We start from the raw sequence: 19960 nt of genomic DNA, 5'->3' as shown, positions 1-19960 counted from the left end.
GTGGCCTGAGTGGGTGTGGCGGGCTGGGAGCCTGTTGCAGGTCAGGATGTGTCCAGGGACCAGCACCAGACCTGCTGAGGTGGGAGGTCAGTCTGTGCTGGCTCTGTGAGGGGCCCTGCAGTCTTGGACCTTGCCTGTCCCCTCTGGGGCTGAGGTCAACCCTGGGGCAGGGGTAGGATGGGGACACGGACCCTCATTCCGAGTCTCATGAGACCGCACCACTTAGCTGTCAGTGAGGCTTGTTGGGCATAAATGAAGTGCATTGATGGGGTGAGGGCCGGAAGAACCCACAGAGGCTTCGCACCCCCCACTCCCCGCCCCACTCTGGGAACCAGGCCCTCAGGCAGCTGGCGAGGATCTGGGGGTCACAGCTGACCACCAGCCACAGCTGAGTTGGCAGTTAGCATGGTGGCATGGTGTGCCTCTTGGGAATAAAGCTTCTACCTGGGCTGTGATCCTCACTCCAGGCAGAACCGTCCCATGCCCTTGTCCATAGGATGAGCTTATCCAGGTGTGCTTCCAGGCCCTGAACCCGACGAGCAGGGAGCTGGAAAGTTCAGAGGAGGGAACAAGGGATCCCGGCTAACACCCAGGAGGCCAAGGGACCGTCTGGCCTGAGTCTTGATGAAACCAGGCCTCGGGGGTTGTTTGTGTTGTTATTATGAGACTAGCATGTGCCTGTGGTACAGACCCCAGCTCAACAAAAGCCTATCTTCTGCTCACTAGAGCTGGGAGTCCCAGACCCTCCACACTGTCATCCCCGGGGGGAGTCCTGGACCCTCCTCAGTGTCACCCCGGTTGGGGGGGAGTCCTGGACCCTCCATACTGTCACCCCGGCAGGGAGTCCTCAACCCTCTTCAGTGTCACCCCTCGGGAGGAGTCCTGGACCCTCCTCACTGTCACCCCAGGGACCTCCCTCATCATCTTTGAACCCCAAACTGGGCAGACATTGATGGTTACCTGCTCCACATGGCTGGGCCGGTGGTGCAGAGGAAAGCGAACCGTGCTGGGGTCGCCAGCGACTGAGGATGGAGTCAGGGGATATGGCAGCAGTGGAGACACCAGCAAGCTAGGGACAGCCTGAAGCTGGGGGAGACTTGGGAATTTAGTGGGTTCTGCAGAGCATGGGCTTTTGTGGTGGGTGAGACCCAGGAGGGAAGGGACCTGCCCTGGGCCCCTCAGCCGGTGGAGCTGTGGGTGCAGGGTGAGCAGCGTGTGGACCCATGCGGGGCGTGCTGGGGGGCAGGGGCCAGAGCTGGAGGAAGAGGCCGCGGTGGGGCTGTACTGGGCCGTCACCCGGTCGGCCTGGGGGCGAGGGTTCTCTGGCCCTTTTCTGTCTTCCAGGAGGAAAGGAGCCCTCTGTGTCCCACCTGCTGCCTTGACGCTGGTGCCCTGGGCTTTTGTGGGCAGTGGGTTTCCCTGTGCTCAGGCGGGGCAGTGCCCTCCTGTGGTTCAGGGCCAGCCTGGCCTCCAGTCCTGAGCGCCGCCTGCAGAAGGGTTTTCAGACGGGTGTGAGCATGTGGGGGTGCCATCACAGGAGACTTCTGGTTCCCCTCCAGCCCTGTGTGACATCTTGGCGGCCTGTCCCCAGCACTGGTTGGGCAGGCAGGAAGCTCCTGGCCTGGGGTGGGCACAGACAGGGTGTGGGCCGTGAGTCGCTGCTGCTCAGAGCTACCCCTGCGCAGCCTTCCTTGAGGCCTGGTTCCCGGGCCATGGCTTCTGCAGCCTGGGCAGGGCAGCCTGTTGTGGACAGAGCTGGTTGGCTCTCAGGCCTCCTGGGTGGGTGGGGACTTAGGACCCCCACTAGCATGCCAGGGGCTGGCAGGGCTGAAAGCTGCACGTCCACACCCCCACACTCACTACCGGCCCTGGGCTTGGCCATTGGCTGATGGGCCACAAAAGGCATTCTGTGCCTTGGAAGAAAGCCCTCGTTGTCTGGCTAGAGGGAGGCTGGGAGCCATGAAGGCCCCTTCCCCCGCGTGCTTCCTCAAGCCTCTCGAGGCGGGTTCCATCCAGAGCTGCTCAGGCCCTGCCTCACCAGTATCCGAGGCTCTGCTCCATTCCGGCCCCTGCCTTGCCAGGCCTGGTGACTCCCTGCTTGTTTCCTCCACTCGGGCCTCTGCGTCCCCCACGCCCCCACAGGACGCCCCCCAGAATCCGTAATGCTGGCCTCTCTAGGGCTCCCTGCTCAGTGTGGCCCTTGCTGGGAGCAGGTGGGGATGGCACGGTGGGGATGTGAGGGCCTGGGCGAGCGATGGTGGCCCCCGAACAATGCCTGGGCTTCTTCCGGGCCACCACTCCAGGCCAGGACAAGGACAGGCACCCTGCATCCGGTTATCCAGCACTCCTGCGTGCAGGCTGGCACCATGTTGGGGCGGCTGTTGCCATCGCCCCCCAGCATGCAGATGGGGAATGGGCCCAGCCAGGTCACCTGATTTGCCTACAGTGGGCAGCTGGCTGTGGTGGTCGGATTTGAACTTGCGGCTGCCCAATGTCCGGGCCTTGCCCTTGTCCTCTGCCCAGGCCCCTGCTGGGTGGCAGACCATCTGCTGCACCAGCTGCGGGTGTGACGGTTGTGTCTCGGATTGAGGAAATGAGGCCGGGGTCCTTGTCCTCTTCCAAGAAGCTCTTGGCTTTGGCCAATGGCAGCCGCCTGTGGTCACAGGTGTCTGGTTGAGGGTGGGGGACCGGGCGGCTCTGGGAAAGGGGAACTGGGCCGCCGGGCCAGCATGAGCACCACTTGCTTGCGACCAGCTCCAGGCTGCCTGGAAGAGACTCCAGCTCTGCTCAGGCACCTCCCTCAGGCCCCTTCCTGCCCGCTCAGCCGCCGCGCTGCATCACCCGAGGCTGTGGGACCCTGAGCCCCCTGGCCAGTGGCCGATGGGGCCGCCCCTGTGGTGGGACCTCTCGCCTGCCCTCGCCATGAGGCTGCACCTCCTTGCCTCTCTGTCGGGCGGTGGACTGGCCTGGCGGGCGGGGGACCGCAGGTGGCTGGCAGGTGAGGGCCAGGTTTGGTGGCCACTCCGTGTGGCCTGGGTGGGTGCCTGTGTCTTGCCTATGGAGTGTGGGACTCATGGCATGTCTGCTGGGGCTGTGGGGGAGAGGATCTGGGGACCGCAGGTCGGGAGAGGCTGGGGAGGTATGGGGGCCAGGTCTGGGACCCCCTGCTCCGTGGAGCATGCCTGTGGTCTGGTCACGGCTGCTATGTACGTGGCCATGCTGAGGGTGTCATGGGAGCGTTCTGATTCTCCCAGGCTGCCACTGTCAGCAACAGCAAACTGAGGCTGGCCCTGGGTCTGCCAGACCCTGCAGCCCGAGACCAGGACCACTGGGGTCTCTGGTGTCCCCCGGGTGTCTGGGCCTGAGGGCTCCTTTCAGGCCACTTTGTTCCAGAAGAAAGACCTGGGCTCTGGGCTCTGGGCAAGGGTGGGAGCGTGGGTGGTTCTCCTCCCTCTCCTTACCTTGAGGCTCTATGGAGGACCCCTTGGGGTCTGCCCCACTCCCATTTTAAAGGTGAGGAAACTGAGGCTGGGTTGTGGCAGGGACTTGTGTAGCCGGAGGGGCGCAGTGGACCTGACCCCGTCCTCCTGGGCCCAGCGTTGGGACACTGTGCCAGAGAGCAGCAGGAGGCTTAAGTGGCCAGACTGCTCAGTCTCCGCCTGCCCTGGGCCGCTGCTGTGGCTGCAGTGTGGGGTGGGTGAGAGGGGAGACATAGGGGCAGCCCTTCTCTGCAGGGAGTGAGGGGGCTGAGTCGGAGGGTCCCCACACCCATCCTGCTGGTGGAGGCCAGAGCCGGCTCCCGGCCACTCCGCCCTGCCCGGCCCTGGCTCATGTCCCGTTTCTTTTTCCTGGCAAGGACGTCTGTTAATTGGCATGCACGGAGTGCCAGGGCCCATGTGGAGAGTGCTCATGTGTCTTCACAGACGTCCCTAGAAGGATGCGCTCTCGGCGCCCACGGTACAGGAAGACAGGCTCAGTGCCGTGGAGTAACTTTCCCAAGACCACGGGGAGCCTCAGGGAGGGACTCAAACCAGATCGGTCTGGCCAGGGTGCAAGCCTGGACCATCTCGATTTTCCAAGGCCTTTTAAAAGTCCTTTCGCAATTTGTAAATATTTAGCCCAGCCTTCTTCAGCACTGCGTGGGCATTGATGGATGCCAGGCGAGGCTGTGCCGGGCAGTCTCTGGGAGCCACTTGGTTTTGGAGCTGACACCTGAAATAGAACAGTGCACCTGGGGACCACGCAGTCCTTGACCAGGGCCACCTGCCTCACAGAGCCGTCCATGAGCGTTCCCCGCATTTTGTGCTGTCAGTAAGCAGCAGGCGTGCGGCGTGCCTGCCTCGCACACTCGTCCCGGCGCCAGCCCTGACTAGCTGGTGACCATGAGCCTGTCCTGGGCGTCTCTGGGCTCAGCTTCTCCCCTTTTCCCCAAGCCCGTGCCTCGCTTGGGCTGTCTGGAGTGATCGTGAAGGCCTGTTCCCAGCCTGACTCTGTGAGCCCAAGGTTTTTTGAAAGCCCCAGCCTCTTGCAGCAAAGAACTCTGATTTCTGTTTCGGAGGTGACATTGGGGGGGTTTGAATTCAGATCCCTTTGGCAGCTCTTCCTGGAGGGCAGGAAGCACTTATAGGGCGCTTATCGCTGCACCCCATGGTGACCTCAGAGAGGCCTCTTCGGCTCTTGGCTTTGGTTTACTCATCTGTAAAGTGGGCGCAGAAAGTTTTCCAGGCCAGCTTTCTTGATGTGACAGGAGGTTTGAGTTTGTATTAAGTTACTTTTATGCAGAAAATATCCTAGGCTGTTAGACTGTGCACTTCTGTCAGGGGTCCTAGGCTGTTAGACTGTGCTCTTTCGTCAGGGGTCCTAGGCTGTTAGACTGTGCTCTTCGTCAGGATTGGGGGCTGTCTTTGGTGTTCTCAGCTAGAAGCAGTGTGTGTGTGTGTGTGTGTGTGTGTGTGGTGTGTGAGTGTGTATGTGCATTTGCGTGCACAGGCACACGTGTTGGGGTCACTACAGGCATCTGGTGCTGGGCCAGGCACTCTGAGCGTCTCCTGAAGCGCACTTACTCTCTCTTCTGGGAATGACTTGGGATGTTGTTCTGCTCTCACGCAGGAGTGGGGCCCAGGGTCTGTTGTATTTTTGGCTGCTGGACTTTGATTTGTGCACCTTTCCCCATGGCCTCCTGGTGACGGTCCTTTCTCCCACGGTTACCTGTGTCTGACTGCTTGTCCTCTGGGGAGTCATCTGAAGCATCGGGTTAGTGTTGTGTGTGAAGCTGAGTCAAAGACCCTGAGCAGGAGCCTCTCCTGTGAGTCAGGCGCATGGAAGTTTTAGCTTGTGGAGTTGGTGGCCGCCATTCTGGGCGCATCGGGCTCTCCCGGCCCCTTTCCCTGGTCTTCCTGCACCTGGATGGGGAGGGGAGTCATCCTTCGATGTCCTTCCTCTGCTTCCTCCTCCTTGTGAGCCAGGTGACAGCCGGGTGCCCTGGGGCAGATGCTGAGGGTCTCCAGGTGTCTGGAGGCTGTGAGTTCTCTGGAGGGACAGAGCCCCCTCCCTGCTTGGTGGGGGCTGCTGTTTGACGGACTGGGTGTGGGTCAGAAGCCCTGGAAGACACATTTCTGGCTCCTCCCCTTCGTGCTGGATGCCCCAGAGGGCTGAGACCCGGTGACCTGCCTCCTCCAGGGTGGCCTCAGGCCTGTGTCCACTCACCTCCCTGCCAAGCTCTGGTCCTCCAAGGAGGGGTTTGGTCTCCTGGGTCCTCCTCGGAGAGTCACGTCCGCCACCTGGCTGGTCCTGTCGTGGACGCCCTCAGCTCGCTCCCGTCCCCTGCCCCTCTGGATGGCACAGACTGCACGTTGTTGCCATTTCATGGAACCCGTTTTCCCGGATTTGTCAGGAGGGGAGAGAATGGTGGAAATGCAGTTTTGCTGGGTTCCCTGCACACGTGGGCGCTGGCTTTGGTCACCCCCGGGGGGTTGCTCATGGGATCCAGAGAAGTGGACGTTGGTGAGGCCAAGCAGGCTGGGAAGGGTGCTGGACAGGGACAGCAGAGGCCTGGCCCCAGGGGGTTAGGGGGCCAGGGCTTGGGTGCCTCTGTCCCAGGCTGGGGGCTTTGGACTTTGGGGGTATAATGGGGAGCCCTGGGACAGCAGAGGGCTAGCCCCAGAGGGCTAGGGGGGCCAGGGCTTGGGCATCTCTATCCTAGGCCTGGGGCTTTGGATTTTGGGGGTGTAATAGGGAGCCCTGGGAAGTTCTGGTGGTGACAGAGTGGACATTCTGCCAAGTGACCAGTGGAGGGGACAGTGGTGGAGAGGGTGTGCTGAGCTGGCCTTAGCCTGGCCTGGGCAAGGTCTGGACTTGGCCACGTCTGGCTCTGCCTGTACAGAGGGGGCTGGCAGACGTTCCTGCGGGAGGCACTCTGTGGATGGGGTCACCCAGAGTCTGGAGAGAGACTCCATAGCTGCAGCCGGCCTGTCCATCTCTACCCTTCCTCCAAGGCCCCTGGGGGCTGCCGGCTAGGCTGGGAGTTGCCGTGCGTGCTAGCTGCAGCCCCGTCTCGGGTTCTTGGGGCCGGGCGCCGAGGAGGAGAGAAGCTGCCTGCCACCTGTTCACCCTCGCGTCTGCAGGCCAGCGGCTCGTCCCCTCCTGCTGCCACAGTACCCTGATATGTGCCGATTGGTGGGATTGGGAGGGGACACAGCGAGGCCTTGGGTCAGAGCCTTGATGAGGATGGGGGTGGCTGTCCTGGGGGCAGCAGGCCGGAGCCTGCGCTTGCCTGGATTCCCCAGCAGGATTTTTCTCTCGGCCTTCTGGGTCGGCATCTCCTTGGTGCAGGGTGGAGTCTGCTCCCCAATCCCTGGGTTTAAGGGAAGGGGAAGGGGAGTCTGACACACAGTGGGTAGGGGCCCGGGTGCCCCTAGAAGTGGCCAAGTTCAGACCTAGCCCAGGCCAGGCTAAAGCCAGCTCAGCACACCCTCCTCTCCATTGCCGTCCCTTCCACGGGTCACTTGGCAGGAGGTCCACTCTGTCGCTGCCAGAAGTTCCCAGGGCTCCCCATTACACTCCCAAAGTCCAAAGCCCCCAGCCTGGGACAGTGGGTGGGGGGCCAGGCCCTACACAGCAGGCATGGCAGCCAGGAGGGAGGTTTCTGAGGCTCAGCCTTTGGGGCCTGTGGCACCTGTGGCCACGGGGTGGTTTGTCTCGCTCAGAGTGGTGACGAGCCTGACCCAGGCCCTCAGCAAGTTTCTGAGGGGCAGGAGAGACGTGCTGAGGCTGAGCTCGGAAGAGGCAACTCTGGGTGCAGTTGAGCCCCTGGGCTGGTGTGGTTGAGCTCCGCCGCAGCCCTGGCCCTGGGAGTGGCAGAGGCAGGGAGGGCGCCCATGTCGGGGTTGTGATGGGGGAAGTCCTGCTCAGCGGGCTGACGTCCCGTTCTTGGTCTGTCTCATGGGTGAGGCCCTGTCCCCCCGTCTGCAGATGCCCTGCCAGTCAGGCCCCTGCACATGACAGGCACCCGGCTCAGGTGCGTGGGTGGTGAGCCTCTTCTGTGGGGAGGATGCTGCGTGCTAGGGTGGGCCTGGGCTTATGGCGCGGGTGTGGAGGGGATTCTTGGAAAGCCGGCACCAGCTGGAGAAGGTCCCCACTGCCAGCCTTGGGTGCTGAGCAGGTGCTCTGTCCTTCAGGGTTTCCCTGCCTGGACTCTGTCCACCGCGTGGCCCCGGTGGCCATGCCCTGCCTATTCTAAGCACCGATGCCCCCATCTGCAAATGGTGCTGCTCAGCGGGCCGTGGGAAAACTGGGGATGTCCCCCGGAGAGGCCGGCCCCATGCCAGGCCCCAGGACCTGCCTGGGGGAGCATCCTCTGCCCTGATCATTTCAGAGTCCCCGACTGAACCATCGTGTTGGCCTCTGGCGTGGAGCTGGCCACGCTCCACCACAGGTGGGACCTGAGGAACTGCAGGGGTGTTCCTGAGCCAGGTGGCCGTGCACATGAAGGTGGAGACGAGAGCCGCCCTGAGGGTGGAAAGCCTGGCCGTTCCACGACAGAGCTGCTGGCAGCGGTGGCAGGGCCTCTGAGCCACCGAGAGCAACATGGCTCAAAATGAAACAAGAATCATTTCTTTTCCTGTTGAAGGGAAACTACCCCCAGGAGCCCACAGGCTGGGGGCCCCCTTGCCACACAGGCGGGCTGTGGGGCAGGCGGGGTTTCTTCAGGAATTCCCCTGCTTCCCACTCACCCTCCTCGAAGGTCTGGCCCTGTGGTGGTGCTAGACACAGTTCAGGGGTACGGCCTGGAAGGGAGGCTGCGCTGCCCAGGAGCCCCTGCCTGGCCCTGGAGAGGTGAGCATCCTGCGAAGTCCCCGGGCTGGTACCCGTCCTCCAAGGTGGGCGTCATTGCTGGAACTCTCAGGGCTCATGGGCGTCTGCTGTGTCCGGCCACCCTGGTGGTCGAGGGGTGGCCAAGGGGTGGACCGAGGCTTCAGAAAGCCCGGCCTCCAGGCGTTGGCCCTGCAGCTCTTGTTCCGGGCTTGGAAGCATCTCGCCTCCTTGAGCCCTGGTTCCTCCCCTGCAGGACGGGGGCAGGAGGAGCGGCTCCCCCTTGTCACCACACTTCTGTGAGCTCATGTAATGAAATGTTGGCCTGGCGTGCACCTGCAGTAGGTGTTTGAGCTGTGGTAGCTGCGGCCTACAGCAGCTCTTCTACCACATGATGGAGTCTGTGTTTGCAGGGGGCCGTGACAGTCACCTGGCTTGGTGCAGTGTGCAGGGCAAGCCCCGGTGTCAGAGCCTCCATTTTGCAGAGGGGGAGGGTGGGAAGGACGTCACATGCAGGCGATTGGGGCTCCCAGCTTCCTGGTGGCCCCACGCCTTTGGTCACACCCTTTCTGTGACTCCGCTTCTTTCCACGGGGACTCTGCCAGGACTGGGGCTTGACTCCCGCCCTCCCACCCTCCTAGCCTCTGCCCCGGGCAGCAGATGGGTGGTCTGCTCACCATGCCCTGGGGGGAATGGCCGTACAGGGGCACAGGTCAGCTTGCCGAGTGTCTCCGGCCTTGTGGCTGGAAAGCAGCTCTCAGGACTCTCCGGGGCCCCTTGGCATCTTTCTAGGTGGGTGGCCCTGAGCCCACCTCCTCCCTGTACCCCCATGGCAGGAGCTCCTTTTTGGGAACCAGTGGAGCGAGCGTGGCTGGACAGGCCTGGCCCCGGAGCTGCGCGATTTCCATCATGGCTCTCCTCTGGCTTCCTTCTTGGCGCTGGCTGGGCCAAGCCCTCCTGACTTCTGGGTCCCTGGGATGGGTGGGTGACTCCGTGCATGAGGCTACCTGAATTCTCGCTTACCCCAGCCATCTTTAGGCTGGGGGGATGTGGGTGCTTCCTGGTAAAATCAGATGCCCTGTAGCTCTCCTAAAAGGGCCAGCCTCAGATTTGCGGTCCCTGGTCCTGGCCCCTGGGTTCAGGACTTCATTTTGGCCGTGCGGGTTGCACCTTGGGGATGGGCGTCCCTTGAGGTTTGTGCCAGTCGTGGGAGTGGAGGAGTAGCAGCTGCGTTGGGAACCCGTCCCTGGGCAGGCACTCCGGGATGGGGCTCCGAGTCCCACAGCCACTGGCCGGTCATTGCCAGCCCCTCAGCCCTCTAGGGACAGACCCTGCCTGCTCATCCCTGTTAGGGGCCAGTTCTGCAGGTGGTTACTTGGTTTCTTCTTAAAAAAAAAAAACCCATCCTGCCCTGGGAAACCCGGGAATCATGGGGAAGCGGGAAAGGACAGTAGGGAATTGGCATTTCCTGAGCCAGTGTCTGGGGCATCGGACCAAGTGCAGGGCGAGCTGGGCAGGGAGGGGTGCAGCCGGCTCTGCCGTCAGCCTAAAGCCATGAGCGACCTGGGCGCTCTTCTCCCTGTAGCACTGGGGCACACACATGGTGGTGAAGGGGGCATGACACAACCAGGAGGCTGGGTCACAGAGGACCAGGGGTCTGTCAAGAGTTTGGCCTGCACCTCCCAGCTGCCTGGCCCAGGTGTGCCCCCCCTGTCCCCATCTGCCTCTAAGCTGTCAAGAATTTGGGAGTGGATGCTGCTCTGGGGCTGTTTCCTCTTCTGAACCATGGTGGTTCAGGCAGCCTGGTCCCAGGTTAAGTGTGCCCCTTAGCACCTGGAGCATCCCTGGACAGTGGCCGCCATGGGCATCTGGCAGCCCTGCCAGCGTGGTGGGTGATCATAGCAACGGCTGCAAGACTCGGGGAAGGTGGTGCGTGCATATCTGGTTGAATGTAGCTGGGCCTGGTGTGAGGCCCGTGGCCGCAGCTCCCATGGTGGGCTTCTCAGGGGAGTAGGCATGGCAGGGTGGGGTTCCTGCAAAAACCCTAGCCCTCATGCCCCAGTTAGTGAGTGTCTTCACCTCTCAGCTCTGTCTTGAATGCTTCCTGGGTACAGGCACTGACTGCTCATGGGGAGCCCCCTCCTGAGCACCCTCGTCCTCCTGTGTGTGCTTCCCACTTCCCTCACTGTGGCTGGGCTGCAGCTGTACCTGCCACCACTGGGTCTAACCCCAGCACCCCTGGGCTGTATGAGTGGGCTGTGCAAGGGTGGCCATCAGCCTCGGCACCACTTCCTATTCTTCCTTCTGCCGCTGGCCAGTCCTCAACTTGCTCAGTATGGCCAAGAGGACCCAAAACACCATCCCCTTGCTATTTATGACAAAACTTGTCAACCTCTCTGTCTAGGCTTCAGCCTGCCATTTGCACAGTGGAGCAGGGCAAGGGGTTGCTCAGCTGGTAGTGATGATGACGGTGGTGGTGGTGGTGATGATGATGTAATGATGGTGTTGATGATGTTGGTGATGGTGGTGGTGATGGTGGTGGTAATGGTGATGGTGGTGGTGATGATGATGGTGGTAGTCATGGCGTTGATGATGGTGATGTTGGTGGTGATGGTGATGTTAATGTTGATGGTGATCATGGTATTAATGGTAGTGGTGATGGTGGTGATGTACATGGTGGTGGTGACGGTGATATATTAATGTTGCTGATGGTGGTGATGGTGTTGATGTTGATGGTGGTGATTATGGTGATCCTAGTGGTGATGATGGTGGTGACAATGGTGATGGTGATCGTAGTGATGGTGGTGATGGTAATGGTAGTGATGTTGATGACAGTGATGTTTATGGTGTTGATGTTGATGGTGGTGATTATGGTGATCCTAGTGGTGATGATGGTGGTGACAATGGTGATGATGGTGATCGTAGTGATGGTGGTGATGGTAATGGTAGTGATGTTGATGACAGTGATGTTTATGGTGTTGATGTTGATGCTGGTGATGATGGTGATCCTAGTGGTGATGATGGTGGTGACAATGGTGATGATGGTGATCGTAGTGATGGTGGTGATGGTAATGGTAGTGATGTTGATGACAGTGATGTTTATGGTGTTGATGTTGATGCTGGTGATGATGGTGTTAATGTTGGTGATGATAGTAGTGGTGATGGTAGTGATGATGATGATGGTGGTGATGATGGTGATGATGGTGATTGTAGTGATGGTGGTGATGGTAATGGTAGTGATGTTGATGGCAGTGATGTTTATGGTGTTGATGTTGATGCTGGTGATGATGGTGTTGTTAATGTTGGTGATGATGGTAGTGGTGATGGTAGTGATGGTAGTGATGATGCTGGTGATGATGGTAGTGATGATGCTGGTGATGATGGTGATGTTAATGTTGGTGATGATGGTAGTGGTGATGGTAGTGTTGATGGTGATGATGGTGATGATGGTGATGATGGTGATCGTAGTGATGGTGGTGATGGTAATGGTAGTGATGTTGATGACAGTGATGTTGATGGTGTCGATGTTGATGCTGGTGATGATGGTGTTGTTAATGTTGGTGATGATGGTAGTGGTGAAGGTAGTGATGGTAGTGATGATGGTGGTGATGATGGTAGTGGTGAAGGTAGTGATGGTAGTGATGATGGTGGTGATGATGGTGATGTTAATGACGATGGTGATGGTGATCGTAGTGATAGTAGTGGTGGTGGTAATGGTGGTGATGTTGATGACAGTGATGTTGATGGTGATGATGATGGTGTTGATGTTGATCCTGGTGATGATGGTGATGTTAATGTTGATGATGGTAGTGATGGTGGTGATGATGGTGGTGATGATGCTGATGATGGTGATGTTAATGGTGGTGATGGTGATCATAGTGATGGTGGTGGTGATGATGGTGGTGATGATGACGGTGGTGATGATGACGGTGGTGATGATGACGGTGATGTTGATGGCAGTGACAGTGCAGATGTGTCATTGCACGCTCGCTGGATGCCTTCACAGACATTGCTTTAAGCTGAGTTTTATAATCAAGAGTGGTTTTCCTGCCGAGGCCCTTTGGGTGTTGATGGAGCCTGTCTCCATGAGGGGCCACTGCCTGTGCCCTGGGAGTTTGAGGTCAGTCAAGACTGAAGGGTGTTAGGTTGGTGTCTCCTGACTGAGGCTTGGAGAAGGTCAAGGTGTGTGGGTCACTCTTCCTCATTCTCATGCCCTGGCAGCTTGTAGAGGTCTCTAGGGGAGGCCCGGGCAGGGTCTCATAGGTCTGGGTTGCAGATCTACCCCTGCCTTTGGATCCCCTGTGGACTGAGCTGCCTGGCCAGCTGCACTTGCACGCTACATGCCTCAGGGGCCAGAGGCCTCAGGTAGCACCCCGGTCCCCTCATCTTGACATCACGCCCCCTCACTACCCTGCGTCTCCCAGTCTCCCCTTGTGCCAGCCCCTGATCTTGCACTGGGGAAACTGGACAAGGTCCCCACCATGGGGGCCTCTTGGGCTGGGAGGGCAGAGGGGTGAGAGGCAATGTCAGGGGGCCCCATGGAGTTCAAGGAGGGAGAGGCCAGTGTTTGGCTCCTCCTGGGTGAGCGGATAGGGAGTCAAGATCCTGCTTTCTCTGCATTTGTGCAGGGGTTGGTGATAATAAAAGTGGGTTTGGCATTCAGAGTCCTTGAGGGTCTCTTGGTCACGTGGAACCTGGGGGACCAAACTCACAGAGGCAGAGGCCGGACAGGAGTCCAGAGCCTGACCGACCTGGCCTGGCTGGGCTCTGTCCTGAGGCTGGGACACCGTGGGCTCTCAGGGAAGCATCAGTCCCCTCTCAGTCCTGGCAGGAGCCTGTCTGTGCTGGCTCTGCAACCCCGGTCACTCCCAACTCCCACATGTCCATGGGGCTGGCAGGACTGTGGTGTTGTGTCTGGTGCAGACCCAGATCTCTGTCCCTCCCTTGGCGGAGTCCCGCCTGGCCTCACCGTGGCTTCCTGTGTCCACCGCTGCTTCCTTCTCACCCTTTCCCTCCTGGCCCACTGGCTGGCCATGGGGGGCTGATCATGGAAGGGCCCGTCTCACTGGGCCCTTGGGGCATCTCTGCGTGTGTCACGGAAGGTTGGGTAGGGCAGGGCTAGGGAGCAGGCTGGTCAGGGCTCTGTGTGGGGCCGGCAGTCCTTAAGGCCACTTCCTGGGGGTCTTGTGAGCAGTTGCGGGCTGCAGTGAAGGAGATGGACACCTTGGTGTGCCAGGCCCCATCCTCCTTTCTCCTCCAGAGTCTGGGTGGTTCTGGGGCACCCCTGGCTCAGAGCAGAGGCCTGAGTGTCCAGGTTCCCGCAGGTGGGTGACTTCATAGGCCTGGCCGAGGTGGGGGGCTGGACCTCCCCATGGGGCCCCTTGGCATTGCCTTCAGGGAGCTCCGTCATCAGACCCTGCTTTGGGGCCCTCAGGCGCCTGTGGAGGCAGGCCTGGGTCTCTCCTAACTATTCAGGAGGGCCAATCTGGCCTGTCCTCAGATGGTGCTGAGATTTAGGGCCAGGGTGTTGGTTGGGGAAAGGGCAGGGTAACCTCAGAAGAGCTGAAATTCCAGCCTGGGCCACCTGAGCTGTAAGCTGACACTTGGCCTGGAGGCCGCTAGCGGGCCATGCTCCTGGGGCTGGAGGTGACAGGCCCGAGTCTTTGCCTGCCCCTGCGGGGAGGCGGGAAACAGACGTGCAGCAGGTACGGAGAGCCCACCCCGCCGAGGGCCCATAGGGCCCATCTTCAACAACCTCTGCTGTTGGCATGCCCATTTTACAGAAGGGGAAACTGAGGCTCATCTAGGTTAAGGGGTTGCCTAGGGTCTCTCCATCAGGGAGTGGTGGGTCTTGTAGGCCCAAGGGTGAGCAGAAGCCCATTCTCACCATGGCCGGCACCTCCTGTGTTGGGCATGGCTGCCCGCCCCACCCTGGTTCCTCAGGGCCCCTCACCCTCTGGGGCTTGCAGCCACTTCCTTCCTCTTCCTCCTACACTAACCACCTTCAGCTTCCCCCAAACCTTGACGCGCCGTGGTCCCTGCCACGTCCTCATCCCTGTCCCCGCCAGCGCTGCCCTTCTCCCTCCCCTGGGAGGCCAGGGGAAGCAGTACTTCCGGAGGTGGGGGCTGGAGGTGGGTGATCCAGGAAGCTCTGAGGGCCTGCTAACTGCTTGCAACGGGGTTTCAGTTCCGGGCGGGGGGGTCCCCAGGCAGGTGGCATAGGGTTGCAGGGACGTTGCAGGGACCGGGAGCAGGCAGGCTCAGGACCAGCTCTCATCTGGGTGCTGGTTTACCCAGTGGGCTTCCTCACCGCAGGCCAAGCTCCTCCCTCCTCCCGGGCACCCTGCCTTTCCTTTGCACCATCCTGGATTCCCCACCGTGGAGCCCACGGGACCCTACCCCACGCTCCCCCATTTAGAACGCCGTCCTTCCCTCCGCTGGGCTTCCTGGGGCCCCAGATTGGATGGTCCGGGTGTCCTCTGTTTTTCATCTAGACAGGTGACCTGATCCCTCGGCCCCAGCCTGTGGCCTGCTCAGACCCTGCCGCGATTGGCCCTGCAGATTCCAAAGGGATGTGGGGACTTTGAGTTCCCCTCTCCAAGAGCCGGGGGTTCCCTGGCTGCCCAGGAGGGGGCTGGAGTCCTGAGGGCTCGCCCCCGCCCCCACCACAGTCAGACTGGCATTTCCTGCCACCTTCTCTGCCTCCCCCGCCTGCCAGGCAGAGGCCGGAAGGGAGTTGGTGGGGGTTCCCCAGGCTTCCTGCTCTGGGGTCCAGGCAGCAGAAGCATCCTGGCGCTGGTGAGCGTTCTGGAGGGAACTGTGCAGCTCAGGAACTTTGGTCAACAGGGTGTCCCTTCCCTCTTCCAGCAGACCCTCTGGGGTGTGAGTGTCCCTGGGGTCCTGAGTGGTGCCTGCATACACCTGTGGTGGCAATTCACCGTCTCGCGGAGCAGCCTGTGCCATCACTGGGCAGCAGTCAGGACAAGAACATTCCTTAGTTCAATGTTACTAACCTGCCGCTTAGCCCCCGACACTCAGGATCTGCCATTTGGGGGCCCAGGGAGCTGCTCTGTGCCTGCCCTGGGTGCTGGCATTCCGGGGCATTCATCTCTGGTACAAGGCTTTTGCTCCCGGCCTCCAGGTATCTGCACTTTAGAGTCAGTTTTGTGCCAAGGGAGCGATCACTCCACCACTTCTTCTGTGCAGTCTTCCTGGATAGCAATCTAGTAGCCGTGAGAGGCGCCTTGGGGCTACTGGGCACTGCCCCTGCCAGGATCAGGGCCTGCTTTCTGCTCTTCCGTTTAGCCTGGAGGTCCCTGAGTGCTTCCTGAGCTCCTCCTCGCCTGGGGTTCGGAGTCACACTGATTGCCTGTGGTCCCTAAGTGGGCACGGTGGGTGTAAGGGGTGTGAGGGTCTGGGATTGTGGGGCCCTGTATGGCTCAGGTTCTGAGGTTCCCAGATCCCGCCATTCATTTTTGCCACTCAGGCCCCTCTGCCGCTCCCTTGTGTGGGGAGGGCTGTGTGTCTGCTGGCTCCCAGGTTGGGTCTGAGTGTCTGAGGCTGTCCCTGTGGTTTGGGGGTGAACCTGGAGGGCCACGGAAGTCAGTGAAGACCAGCTGGTAACAAGTGCCCCTGCAAGTCCAAAGTAGGATTTTTTTATTTTTTATTTTTTTTTGAGGCAGAGTTTCGCTTTTGTCACCCAGGCTGGAGTGCGATGGCGTGATCTCTGCTTACTGCAACCTGCGCCTGCCAGGTTCAAGCGATTCTCCTGTCTCAGCCTCCCAAGTAGCTGGAATTACAGGTGTGCACCACCATGTCCAGCTAATTTTTGTGTTTTTAGTAGAGATGGGGTTTTGCCATGTTGGCCAGGCTGGTCTTGAATTCCTGACCTCAGGTGATCCACCCACCTCAGCCTCCCAAAGTTGTGGGATTACAGGTGTGAGCCACCCCGCCCGGCCCCAAAGTAGGATGTTTTAAGAATAACGCCTATGGGAGCCACCACTTAATCAGGGGTGGGGACGGATAAATGGCCTGGAAGAGACAGAGCCCACATGCACATGGACGGGGCCCTTTGCTGTGAGTAGAGGATGTCGAGGCATTTTTTGCCTCTTCTTTTTTTAATATCCTCTTCCTGGCCAAAAAGCATCTCTCTCTAGAGGATTCCAGAAAACACACCCAGCCTATTGTCACCCAGGCTCTGGGAAGGTGTCTGCTATGGACAGAGTCTGTGTAAACAGGAAGGGCTGGGAGCGGGGCCCAGGGGCAGCTGGCTTAAATAATTCAGCTCCTGAGGTGGCCTGGAAGGCTGTCCCAGAAACCCTCCAGTCCCCTCCTCCAACTCAGTGTCCCCCTGACTCCCCAGTCTTCCCAGATTACATCTGGAGCAGGGGGTGGGTGGAGAAGCTGAAAGAATCCAGGAATGTCTTCTCCCATGGCCTTAAAATTCCCATCTTCTTCCCAGAGGCCAGGAAGAAAGGTGGGCGGCCTTCCCAGGGGTGCCTGGGGCCTCAGATCAGGCCATTCCAAGGCCCGGCTTCTGAATGCAGTGCTGAGGTTTGGGCTCCCTGCATGGCCCGGCCTCCTCCCAGGTGCTCCCAGGGCTACCTGGTGGAGATGGCTGCAAAGCCAATTTGTGCACAGTCATGCTTTCTTGTCCCTTCTGCCTTGAAGTCAGCACAGTGCTTCCCTGGATTGGCTTGGATAAGGAGGGCCCAGCCCTGGTCCAGGCTCAGCCTGTGTGGATTTGGGGCTGAGCAGAACTTGCTGCTGAGTACGCGTGCCTGTCTGCATTTCACAGATGAGGAAACTGAGGCTTGGTAAAGGAAGAAGCTGGCTCAGGTTTCCTCCGGCAGGGGTCAGCTGAAGGTGGGTGAGGTGGGGCTGTGATGAGGCAGCCATGTGGCATTCCCAGGGTCCCCGCAGTGCCCTGGTGGGCATGGTTGCCTGGCCTAGGGGCAGCTGCAGGTTTCTGGGAGTGTGCCTTTGGGGCAGTTCTCATCACACACCTTCTCTATGCCTCAGTTTCCCTGTCTGTCACAGGCTGGTGGTGGTAGCTTCTCCAAGAGTTGCAGGAATCAGTAACATCAGGTTATGCAGGTATTTCATAGACTCGTGAGCAGCCTGATTTTGTGTTTGTCTGTCTTGGACACACTCTTTTGCCTGCTTTTTCTTGTCAGCCCCTAGCTGTTCTCTCCCTGGCCTTCTGCACCTGGGGATTCTGGATGTGGAGACCTCTGGGCTGCATGTGTTTGATATCTACATGTGGGTCCTGCCTGTCCTCCTCCCAGGAGTTGAATGACCAATAGGGCTGGTTTGCAGTACCTGTCTTAGCCAGTAGGTGCCACCAACATCTGGTTCTGGAATTCCTTAAGTCTGCATTTTTAGTTCAATGAAATGGCTTATTCCCAATATTGTGAATGATGAAGGTTTCCAGTGTGTCAGACAAGGCTCATTTGCTGGTGGGGTCTGTACCCCGACTGCGATGGGGCACTAGTGGCAGCCAGGCCCCTGCAGTGCTGGCTGAATCTGAGCAGTGCTGGCTGAATCAGGGCAGTGCTGGCTTCCAGGCCTCCTTTCTGCACCTTCCTCCCTGGGAGAGGAAGCAAGAGAGGGTGTGTGGAGCAGGCCTGAGGCTGCTGGACAAGAATGGGCAAATGCTTCTGAGCAGAGGTGGGCACAGGGTGGCAGAACCTCTGTGTTCCTGCTGCCTCTGAGCTGGCCTTGGCCAGCTGCTGGGGGCAGCAGAGCTGTGTGAGATAAGAAGAGTGCCGGCTTTGGACGGGGTCAGGAGTGGCCCGAGTCTCCACGCTGCCGAGTGGTGGTGGCATCCTAAAGCTCATGCCATGTCTTCCTGAGATGCAGGGTGCACAGGAGGCAGATGCCCATGAGAGGCCAGGCCCAGGGCTTCCTCCCGCTCTAGCCTGGCACCCAGCGAGTGAGCCAGTGCCCTGGACACAGCTGCTCTGAGGCTTGGGGAGGTGAAGTCTTCCTGGGGCTGTGGAGGGGTGGAGCCAGGGGTGTCCCCTGACCTGGGGCATGTGGGCTCAGTCATAGCCACTCTATGTGTTCATGGTCCTGCTCGACTCCCCAGAAGTGCCTGTGATTGCCACAGGTCAAGGCACGAAGGGCCTGAGAGCCATTCTGCAGATGGGAAGGCTGAGGCCCAGAGAGGGAGAGTGGCTTGCCCCGTGTGCCCAGCCCGTCGGAGATAGGGTGGGGGCAGGCAGGCAGTGCCTCCAGCTCCCGGCACGTGCTGCTGTCTGTGCTGCCTTGGGTGGGCTCCGACATTTCCCAGTGGTCTGCTCAGGCCCATGGGCAGTGGATTCGCCACCTGGGAGCCTCCCTTCCGCAGTGCCAGCCTCCAGGGTGCGGGGCAAGGCGGCGCCTCCTGAAGTGTGGCTGGGGCTTTGAAATCTCTGATTTCAAAGGCGGGAGTGTGGGAGGTCCCAGCCTCTCCTGCGACCCTATGGGCTGCCCTCTTGTTCCTGGCACACACCAAGGCCTTGCACAAAGCCACCCAGCAGCGTCCAGCCCACCGCCCACGTGAGAGGTGCCCCATTCCACCCATCTGGTCCCCTCAAACAGACCTCAGAGCATGGAGCTAGCGGCCTGAGTGTCCGGTGCCCGGGCGACCACTGCTGTGGCACCTGAGCAGGCCCAGGCAGTGTGGCCTGCTGGTTAGGGCCACAGACATGGGAGTGGGTCAGCAGGCGCCGCCAGTCCTGGCTTGGCCACAGGCAGCTCTGAGTACTCAGGGCCTGGCTTCCCGCATCTGTAAAATGGGAGAATCATGGTGCTCACTGCAGACCTCCCAAATCCACGAATTTACCCACGCTCAGAACTGACCAGGTCCTGGTACACGGCAGGTGCTCGGCGACGTCAGCCTTTCTGCCTTTCATGATTATTCCCAGACCTTCACCTTGAGTCCCTGTGGAGATGGGCAGAGGGGCTGACTAGTCCCGGCCACCAGCCACTCCTCCCACTGCTTTCCCAGGTGGACGGGCCTGGAGTGCTGAGGGTTGGAGCGACCCAGGCGGGCATCCTGGGGCTCATTCACAGCGGGTTCGTCTGCGTCTGCCACAGGCCCAGCCTAAAGCCGGGGGGTCAGGCGCAGAACAGTACCTTGGAGGGGAGCTCTGGGCACACCTGGCCCGTAGTGAGTGTGAATTTGCGTCAGAGAGCTGTCGAGACCCACGGGGCCACCTTGAGGGTGCCAGGGTCTTCCCGCAGGTGCGTGCATCTGTAGCTGGGGGGAGCAGGCATTTGGTGGGGCCTGGAGTCACCTGCACTGACCACTCTCCTGCGGCTTCTTGTCTTGCAGATTTCTCCGCCCAGGTGAACTCCTCCCTCACCTCCCCGACGGGGCGAGGCTCCATGGCTGCCCCCTCGCTGCACCCGTCCCTGGGGCCTGGCATCGGCTCCCCGGGACAGCTGCATTCTCCCATCAGCACCCTGAGCTCCCCCATCAACGGCATGGGCCCGCCTTTCTCGGTCATCAGCTCCCCCATGGGCCCCCACTCCATGTCGGTGCCCACCACACCCACCCTGGGCTTCAGCACTGGCAGCCCCCAGGTGAGTGCGGGGCTGGGGCAAGGGGAGGGGGTAGGGCCTGGGGTGGGGCTGTGGCTTCAACTGCAGGACGACCGCCTCA

At 60.2% G+C, this 19960-nt stretch overlaps 1 protein-coding gene across 1 annotated transcript in view; it reads left to right on the top strand.

Annotated features, from left to right (window-relative positions):
- RXRA (retinoid X receptor alpha) overlaps positions 1 to 19960 on the top strand; it is a 115085-nt gene that overhangs the window by 56528 nt on the left and 38597 nt on the right. The window contains exon 2 of the mRNA XM_034929440.3: positions 19631 to 19881. Coding sequence (XP_034785331.1) covers positions 19631 to 19881 — 251 coding nt within the window. The remainder of the gene's footprint in view (positions 1 to 19630; positions 19882 to 19960) is intronic.

This window comes from Pan paniscus, chromosome 11, assembly GCF_029289425.2.
Source record: "Pan paniscus chromosome 11, NHGRI_mPanPan1-v2.0_pri, whole genome shotgun sequence".
NCBI lineage: Eukaryota > Metazoa > Chordata > Mammalia > Primates > Hominidae > Pan > Pan paniscus.
This window is presented reverse-complemented; position numbering and strand designations above follow the sequence as displayed.